General features: G+C 49.7%; 1 protein-coding gene across 3 annotated transcripts in view; it reads left to right on the top strand.

The window, feature by feature from the left end:
* DTX2 (deltex E3 ubiquitin ligase 2) overlaps positions 1-9,530 on the top strand; it is a 31,496-nt gene that overhangs the window by 1,981 nt on the left and 19,985 nt on the right. For all 3 annotated transcript variants that reach the window (XM_065853370.2, XM_071816900.1, XM_065853368.2), the window contains exons 2-3: positions 2,533-2,921; positions 6,335-6,920. In XM_065853370.2, coding sequence (XP_065709442.1) covers positions 2,615-2,921; positions 6,335-6,920 — 893 coding nt within the window. In that variant the 5' untranslated portion in view covers positions 2,533-2,614. The remainder of the gene's footprint in view (positions 1-2,532; positions 2,922-6,334; positions 6,921-9,530) is intronic.

Here is a 9,530-nt window from a genome sequence, read left to right as displayed (position 1 = left end):
TTCAAGATTTGAGCCCAAGTTACAAATTACCTTTGGAATAGAGAGCAGTTGGATGGAATGTTGAAGTTTGTACTTCAAGTAGTCAGAAGCTTTGTTTTCATCTGGGGCAAGGTGGTCCACAGGATTACTGATTGAAGCCAGGACTGGATAAACATAGCTTTTAGGGATTGGTACAACTTTGAGCTTTTCAGGGCACTTTTAAAGCTCAAGGTGAAGTGTTAGTCTGTGGGATTTTAGCAAAGACGTGTTGTTACTCCCTCGGCACTGCTGATCTTCCCAGGATGGAATCAGCATGAGGGAGCTGCTGCAGCAGGACTGCTCTGGCGTCTATGACACAGTGGGATGTATAACACATCCCGAGCCACAGCCAGACATCTCAGCTCTGCTGCCCCAGACCCTCTCTGCATTGCTGTGACACACGGCAGCCCCTGGGAGTAGGCTGAAAACTGCACCAGCAGTTCTGGTATTTAATTTCACAGCTTTTAATATTTGTGTGCCCCTGAATTCATGGAGCAGGGAAAGAACTGCAACTTCAGGACTTTTTTTTTCCCCCCTCTTGTTTGCCTTAGCTCAGGGACTCATGTAATTTTGGCTTACTGAAGCGTTCCTGCATTCCTCGCTTCCCAATCCCTGCAAACAGCTGCTGGCTCGAGCAGCGTTTAGCAGCGAGAACTGCCAGGAGGCTGAAATCCGCCCCTTGCCGCTCCTTTGGACTGGCAGTCCCAGCGCAGGAAATGTTTTTCCGTTCTGATGGAGAAGCGAATGTCAGAGCACGCGACACTCGCGTGTGGCTGGTCCAGGGACCTTTAATGCATGTGGTCCAGGATTCAGCTGCCACTGCCGTCCAAGGGGCTTTTGTCACCTGGCCAGTGTCACAGCAAATGCAAAGTTGTACGTGAAGGAGGCAGCTTTTCTGCTGGGATATATCCTCTTTTTTCCATTTCCTGCTACTGTATTTTGAGAAGGAAGGAACACGAATCACTGACTCTCCAAACAGCCTCCCTCTGCTCTCCTGCTCTGCTCGTGGCTGTAGGATGTGCCGATGAATATTTGGTAACAGCTTTGGAGGGTAAAAGGTGTTGGCTGTCAATATGGGGTTCAGAGCACCTGATGCAGGTGGGTAGGACAGAAAACCCTGCGTCAGCTCACACTGGTCCAAGCTGAGCATGGACGTGCTGGTGGTCCCTGAGGAGCAGACGTGTTGGTGTGAAACCTGCCATAAAAAGAGCTGGCAGAGGCAGGTGTCAGGTTTGATACCTCAAGTTTTAAGTTGCTGTGTTGAGCAGTAAAGGAGCCATCCTTGGTGCATTAGGGGAGAAGGAATTGGATCAAAAGATCGTTTGCTGAGACCAGGGTCGTCTTTTGGTGATCTAGAGTGGTTTGTCACTGACAGCAGTTGAGATGGGGGTGTTCTGTAAAAATCTCAGAGCAGCCCATAAGCTAATTTACAGTGAAGCCATGGAGAAAGTGTTGCTTTCCTCTTATAAATGCAGACGTGTGGGTGTGTCTGTTCTTTGCTCTCTCTTTTTCTATTTCTTTTTTTAAGCTAGCAAGGCACACGAGCATGATGGATGGGACACTCTATGGAGCGTGGGATCTTCCCCCCTCCATCAGGGATGTCATTCTCTGCGCAGATGGCATCCTCTGGTGGAAGCCACCCACTGCTGCTCTGCCTCTTGGGAGAGATGAACTTTTCCGTTTGACGGGAAGGAAGCTCACAGCTCCCTGCTGATGGCTAGGAGTTAAGCGAGCAATCAATGACGTGAGACCTTAGGAGGGAGAAAGCGACTTTATTTTACAACAAAACCAATTTAACTCGTTTGTAGTCATACCCACCTGCTCATGAGCACCAACACGGGATCTCCAAGTGGTGTGTCTGGCATTTGGGCATCAAGAGACATGTGTCCAGATGGTCTGGACAGGATTCGTTGTGATGACACAGCAGATAAGGAATGCCAGATTTCAGACCTCTGGTGTCTCTTGAATGGCTTGGTGACCATACGATGGTTGAGTCTGCTTTTTTACATCCCTTGTGGGCTAAGAGTGGTGGTGATCTTATGTCTCTGCTTTCTGCAAGGATTTACTCACTGCCCTTTGTGTCTTTATCTGGATGTCTTAAGGCTCCTACCCCATTCTCTTCTCTTCCCCAAGTCATCTTTTAATGGCTTGAGTCTTTGGTGATGCAGATTGTCCTTTGTTTCAAGATGTTCCTTGTTTTCCAACGCGAGAAGCTGCAGTCAGGTGTGCCACAAACCACAGGAAGTAGAGTCTCTATTCTACTTCTTGCTCTAAATTAGCAAGAAAAGGTCCTAGCATTGGCAAGGTCTGAGTGCTGGTACCTCATTTGCCCTTGATCAGAGGTTTTGAGGCCAATTCACTTCTCTGTAGTCTCCTAAGTGTATAGTGAGCATCTCATGTGAAACACCAAGCTTGTTTCCCTCTCTTAAATGGCTTATGTGGGATGGATGCGGAGTGGGCTGAATTTGGGGTATCATTCTCAGCTCCGTGTGCTCTCTTTGTTTCTTGCTGCAGGTCCCCCAGAAGAAAATGGTGTAAGGCCAGCCAGCGCAGCTGCCACTTGGAACTGCGGCGTGCCCAGACCTCAGGAAGGAACATGGCAGCAGCTCAGGGAGCGGGAAGCAGTTTGGCTGGGCCATCCGGACTCCCCAGTTCTTCCCCGGGGCACAGCAGCAACTCCACGGCAGTGGCGGTGTGGGAATGGCAGGATGAATTTGGCAGGTGGAGGCCTTACCGAGGGAACGTCTGCAGCTACATCGAACAGGTTTTTCAGGCCTCGCAGCAGAAGGGCCGGCGTTCAGGGTCAGCGCTTGTCAGCAGCATCGCTTTGGGACATGCGGATCCTGTCTTGGCGCCCTACGTCATTGACATCCCAAGCTTGACGCAGTTTCGACAGGACACAGGTAAGGGAGCTTCCCCGCCCGTGCTGGGTTTTTGATGAGATAAGCAGGACCTTGTTCTGCACAGGAGAGCCTTGCAAAGCTCTGCTGGGCAGTTCTCTGGTGGGTGGCATGTCTGTGTCTCTGCTAATGCTGTCTGCTGTCCAGCGTATTAGCATGTGAGCAAATTGGTGTTGGCTGGTGTGAATCTGTGGTGATCTCTTGAGATGCCTCATCACAGGACCTCTGGAGCTCAGAGCTTGTGAGCCAGAGCCCTCAGAGCTGGAAACCCACATCCATTCAAGACCACTTGCATAAAAAGGCATTTTTTTGATTCAGACCCTCCCGTTTGAATCCCTTGTTCCCTCCGCGACTGGAGTGCCAGCTGCTTTACCTTGGCATGCAGCCCTGCGCAATCTGCTTTGTGAGAGCCTGCAGCCCCCGCAGAACGCCGTAACACTGCAGCAGAATATTCCCCGCGCTTGTGCTGCACGGGGCTGGCTTGTTTCCCCCCAGGGAGGAAGAGCGGGCTGGTCTTAATAGCAGGATTGAGACCTAATTTTCGTTCTCATCTCGTTTCTGTTTGGGGTCACTGAGGCTAGCAGCTCAGAATTTGCCGAGGTGACTCCTACCCTCTTTTGTTCCAGATGTGCTGAGCAGCTGTAGCTTAGAAAAGGGGCAGGGCTGGAATGCATGCTCTTGATCTCTGGAAAATCCAGGAACATCCCAAATTACCCCAAATGAATGGCTGCTTTGGAAAATTCTCTGTGCATCAGTTTCCCCTTTGCCAGCATCTCTCCCATCACCCTGGGATGCAGTCAAGCATCACCCCAAGCTTTAGAGATGGGCAGCGTGCTGGTTTCTTGCCAATTGAAGCAATAACTGAGCAATATCTTGTATCAACTGCACGATTGGGTAATTCCTGCAGGAAATGGAAGTGGTTAGAGCAAATGCGAGTGGTTATCACAGCTGCATCCGTGTTTTTGTTCTGACTTGATGACTTTAGGATTAGTTTTTCTAGCAGTGTACTGAGTGAGGAGCTTTCTTAGCTGGATGCCTTGGCAGGGCTGCTTATGCTCAGCGTGGCCTGTTTGAGCTCTGGGAAGCGCTGCTGAGGCTGAGCCTTCAAGAAATACCGCACGGACCATCATAGATGGCACCAGCAGCTGTTTCTTTCTTGTTTACTTCACACCAAACTTGTGAAGGAGCCTTCCAGCCTCTTGTCCTTTCAGGCTGTGCTCCAACACGTGGACAAGAGCTCTTGTCAGGGAATGGCCTGGTTTGGTGAGGGTGGGGAGGGTGAAAGAGGCATCCTTCTCCATGAGTGGAGCTGTCACTCCGCAAAGGTCTGTGTCTCTTTAGACCCTTGGGATAGATCTCAAAGCACCTAGTGAATGTTGTCGTTTGGAGTTGTTCATCTCTGGGGAACAGCCTGACACAATTTTGGAAATGACGCTGGCTGACGTGATCTCAGCTTTCCTCGGATGAGATCTGTGGTTGAGTCGTTACTAGCCAAAAAGCTGATTCCGCTTCACAGCTCTCCTGCTGCGTTTCCCATCGATTTGGAGGGATGCTGAGCAGAACGGCCAGGTCTGTGAGCCTCCCTCCGCAAGTACCTGTGTGCTCTACAACGTGACGATTGGAAACACTCTCATATCCCCTTTTCAACAGCCCAGTTCTAAGCAAAGCTTTTTCTCTCTGCAGGGCTCTGCCTTAAAACGTGAACCTTTCTGAGCGAGCAGCCAGCTGACCTTTGTCATGTGCTGGAGAAAAGAATCTCCGCAGGAAACATCCCCATGAAAAATCTTTAAACAGAGCAAAAAATAGGCTGTTGTATTCTGCTCATTAGCTATTAGACAGACAAATAGGCTCTTCAAAGGAAGCCAGGGAGAATAACAGGAAGCCAGTGTTAATGGGACCAGTATCCCCACCAACGGGGAATGACAGCTGTGCTGGGGGATCTTGTGGGCAGGATTAGCTGTGGGTTTCAGCTGCTGGTTGAGGCAGATTAGCTGGGAGCGAATGCAAGGGAGCAGCAGGAGTTGTCCTCTTGCCACAGCTGTTTGCCCACCCGGGGAGGAATGGATGTTTCCCTGCCAGCCTGGGGGCAGGGGAATGTTTTCCAAGTGCGTGGCGTTGGTCTTGTTATTGACTCCTAAAAGCTCTTCTCCCTGCTGCTGTTTTGGGATGTTAAAAATACAGGTTGCTTACAGACTCCTCAAATCCTTTCTCTGCTGCTTTTAGCTTCTGACCTGCCAATGGGTATCCTGGGACAGTTCTCCACAGGCTTTAGGTGCAAATACTTGTAAACGTGCCTGTTTTCACCTGGGGTCCTAGAGCACAGTGTCATAACTCTCATGACCTCTTAGGAGGCTTTATCTTGATTTTTTTTTTTTCTCTTCTTGGTGCTGTTCTCTGAACTCCTCCTGCATCCCCAGACTTGCTTGCCCTGTGGCGTTTCCTGCTCCTCATTCTCAGTGCGGAGCGTTGCTGAGGATTTTCCCAACACCAGCAGTTTTGACCCTGCTTCAAGAACCTGTTTTTGCAGAGGTTGCAGAGCTTCTGTCCTGTAGGGTGGCTTACCTCCCTCTCATTAGGCTTTTTCTTTTATAAAGAAAAGAATAAATTCACCAGGAGTGAAGTCATCCTGGAGAGCCAGGCTGCCAGGGGGTTTTGAGCTCCCGCTGTTGCTGTCGAGCAGCCTTGCAAGAGCAGCATCTCTGCTTTCATTTATCTTTCTTTGTCTGAACAGCTGCTCTCTCCGGTTTCCAAATTACTTCATTTTCTTCTCCTCTCTAGTTTCGCGGTGTCTCCCAGCAGCCAGGAGCCGCTGGCCCTGTCTGTCCCCTCTCCAAAGTCATCCTCCTCCTTGTGGGACTTCACCCGCTTCCCGAAGAGCAAAGTTGCCCAGACCCCTTGTAGCAAAGTGGGTGTTAAGCCCCTTAAGCACTTCTGCAAAGCACTTCCCGATGGTGTCATGTCTCTATAGTTACTCTGTTGTCAAGGCTGTGGGAGTTGTTTCTTTTCTTTAACCAGATCTGTGCCTCAGCCTGATTTATTTTAACTTATTTTAGCGTCAGGGAGGCATATGTGATCGCTGTGCCTTTGTGCTCGGGTGTGTCTGTCCTCCGCATCCTCTCTCCTTCCCTTCTTTCCCACCCTTCCTCCCAGCAGCTTTTGAACCTGCTGCCAGCTCGCTATCAGATTTGGCAAAGGGACGGGGATCTTGGGGGTATTACGTTTCTCTGAGCTTCATGACCAATCCCAGCCCTGTCCGGAAGAGAAAGTCTGTTAGTGCCCCTGCCAAGGAAGAGGTGAGGAAGACCACTGTGATGTAGAGACTGCGGATCTGTGCGGAAGCAAGTTCCCGAAATCAGATCCCACTTATTTCGCTGCTCACAAGATGATTTCACGTTTTTTCCCCTCTCCCCACGCAGGGACGATGCGGGCTGTCCGCAGGCACCTCTTCCCCGGGGACTCGGCCGCTGGCCAGGGCATCGTCTGGGAGTGGCAGAACGACGAAGGCGGGTGGTCCCCCTATGAGATGAACGTCTGCGTGTTCCTGGAGCAAGCCCATGCCATGAACCAGCACCAAGTAGATCTCGGACCCTTGGGCTACAACTACGAAGTGGACCTTGTGGCTCAAGTCCAGACCAATAAGACCACGAGGTTCCGCCGCAGCATTCAGAGACGTTTGGATGCCCCGTACCCGGTGATGGCATCCCCAGCACCTCTTCACACAGGGGTGGCTTGTTCTTGCCAGCAGTGCTGGCTGAACAGTGGGACTGGTCCCATCACCACACGCTACCGCCACTCTATGACAAACTTTCCCAACTCTTCCACTTCTCATCAGGTTCCTGGTAGGACAGCGTCAGTCAGTTCTTCCAGCGTCGGCTTCGTGCCCTATAACAAACCGACTTTGTCTGGAGCAAGGTCAACACCAAGACTCAATGCACAGAGCACCTGGGCTTTGCCTCAAGCTGGGGGCCCCAGCACAGGACTGTCTGCATCTAACGGAGTCAGGTACAGACCCAAATTCACCTTTAATACTGTACGTGTGTCCAAGAGACCTGCTGTGCTCAGGTCTTTGTTATCTAGGAGCCTCTCTGTCCCAGAGGACTTTACAAGGGTCTTCTCCCTAGAAGGAGAGAGAGGTTTGTGCCTTTGTGTCCAGTACAGTGGATGAAAAGGCTTCTGCTCTGCTTTCCTCTTCTTTTCTCCCACTTGAAATACAGTGCTGGTCTACTGATCTTCCTGAACCGTTGGAGAAAGCAGTCAGGTTGAAATTCTGCAGGCCTTAGAAAATTAATAGGGATTGGTGATATTTTGGGTTACACTTAAAAATAACTTTGAGAGGGACCAAGTGAATGAAAAGGGGACTTCTGAATACCTTTAGTTAATTCAAAATATACGGGAAACATAGAGTGGAAAATTCAAAGCTCTTCCCCTGCAAGGAGGGACCACAGGACTCGCTGCATGTGGCTGAGACCTCATGAATTCTCTGATGAAATCAGGAAGTTCATGTTGGACGTTTTTAAGGTGAACAAGCAGAGGAAAAAAACAACAACAACAACAACAAAAAAAACCCCACAAAGACACAGATTTAATCAAGGATTTTTTAAAATCCACTGTGAAGATGTTAAGAAAACCAAATCAGTAATTTACTCCCCCTTCCTTTGACACCTGGAACCATATTGGTCCCTCTGTATCCAAGATCAATGGGGTGACACTAACACTCTGAATGGTGTCCAGGCTATTCATCAGGGTAGATGCTGATGCAGAGCAGAGGTGCCACTGGATAATCGCTGAAGAGGTTCATTTCACACATGTTGAGGTGCCGTGGTGCTTCACTGTTACGATGTTGGGGGACTGGAAGCACAAGCAGGACTCTAAGTGATTTAAAATCCAGCTAAGTCCTGCCTTGCAAGGTTTGTTTGCCGTGTCCTTGCCTTCATCTTTCCTCAGTGACCCTCTGCTGGCTGGGTGACAATACTTGCACTGTCTGTCACCCTAAATCGAGGACCGAGGAAGGGCTGTCTGACTGCTCCCTCTGTAAAGGGCTGGAGGTGTACAGAGCAGTATATGCATTTCACCATAAATAATCCAGGTGCTGAACCACTGTGTGAGCACCCAGAAAACGAAAGGAGAACTTACCAGGGCTGATTTACCTGTCCAAGCTCCCCTGAGTAAATAGAGAGATAAGAGATCTAGAAGAGTGTTGAAAGCACACTCTGCTAATTACACAAGGCACAGGGGTTTGAGGTTTATTTTGAATCTCATTTGTATTTTAAGCAAGACGGTGAATCTTGAGATATTTTCTGTATTGTCGTATCAGGACTTTCCCTCTTCGAGGTCACCTGAGTGAAGTAACTTCCTGCATCCTGTTCTTCTTTCTCACGGTCTTTTTCTGGTGCTTTCTTTGCACCTGCTGATTTTTTTTGTGACATCTTAAGCATCCGCAATGCTTCTCTGTTCCAGTCACCTTCAAATAGGGCTGAAACACCCAGATGGACCCCAGGAAAGGGCACAACAAAGATGTGCGTTGGTGGCTTTTCATGGGTGATGCACAATGGCTGGATCTCCAGCCCTTTGGGATTGGTTTTGCTAGGGGTGCTCCCCTTCCTCCCTGCCAGACAGACAAAATCAGGCAGCGGGACAATCTCCACCTTCCAGTATTAGTGCTGTATGTGAAAGGGAGTTTTTCAGCACCAGCTGACAGCTCGATGTCTTTTCCTCTGTCGCCTTGTGCTGGGTTTGAGTTGGAAATGCTGCTGGGCGGGTGTAATTGTATTTTATCCCGTAGGTTCCCCATCTTTCCCACTTGGTGTTTGTTCCCCTTCCCTTGCAGTCGCTGCCCTCTCTCCTCCTGCATCACTGAATAGCTTGGCCTTTGTGAAGGTGAAGTGCTAATTATCGCGCACTAATTATCCCACCAAGTTTTTCTGTCTGCATGCAGCATTGCTCATTTCTCTAAGCTGTGCTGTGCAGTTCCTGTGCTGTCCTGTGCTTGGAGGCTGAAGGGAGCAGCGGGCCACGGTGGATCCTCTGGTGTCTAATAAAAGTTGTGCTGTGTTCACCCCACAGCCTTTAGCTCCAAAGCAAATTACCTGCATGTACAAAACTGCTTATCTTCACAAAGCTTACAGAGATGACCCAGCTCTTTCCTCTCAGAGCTGAGCTGCAACTGGCAGAAGGGCTCAGAAGCTATTAGGGAGAGGCTGAAAGACAGTGCAGTTGTGTACACCCCGTTTCACTAGGAAACGCAGCTAAAAATGGGAGCACTGAAGCAAACAGCTCTCCTGCAGGGCTGAGAAAGAGGTGCCGCTCATCCTGGAAAGCTGCCTAAGTCCCTCTGTGGCTGTGACAATTATTTCTTCCTTCACATCTAATACCCAGGCAGGAATACCCCCCAGTGTGGGCTGTTAGCACAGGCATGCCTGAGTGTTTGTGGCATTGGCGGTGATTAAATATATTTCCTGCTTGCTGGGTGAGAGAGGGTGGAGCTTGGGCACTTCAAAACACAGGTTTAATTTCCTTGTGCTATCAAGAGGGTCAAAGTCACTGGAAAACCCAGAGAGGAGTGCCAAGGCTTAAACAGACGCTAATATCCTTGGCTCTGCTGCTAATGTATTA

Source organism: Patagioenas fasciata, chromosome 19 (assembly GCF_037038585.1).
Source record: "Patagioenas fasciata isolate bPatFas1 chromosome 19, bPatFas1.hap1, whole genome shotgun sequence".
NCBI lineage: Eukaryota > Metazoa > Chordata > Aves > Columbiformes > Columbidae > Patagioenas > Patagioenas fasciata.
Note: the sequence above shows the minus strand (reverse complement) of the source record. Positions and strands in the feature narration are given on the sequence as shown.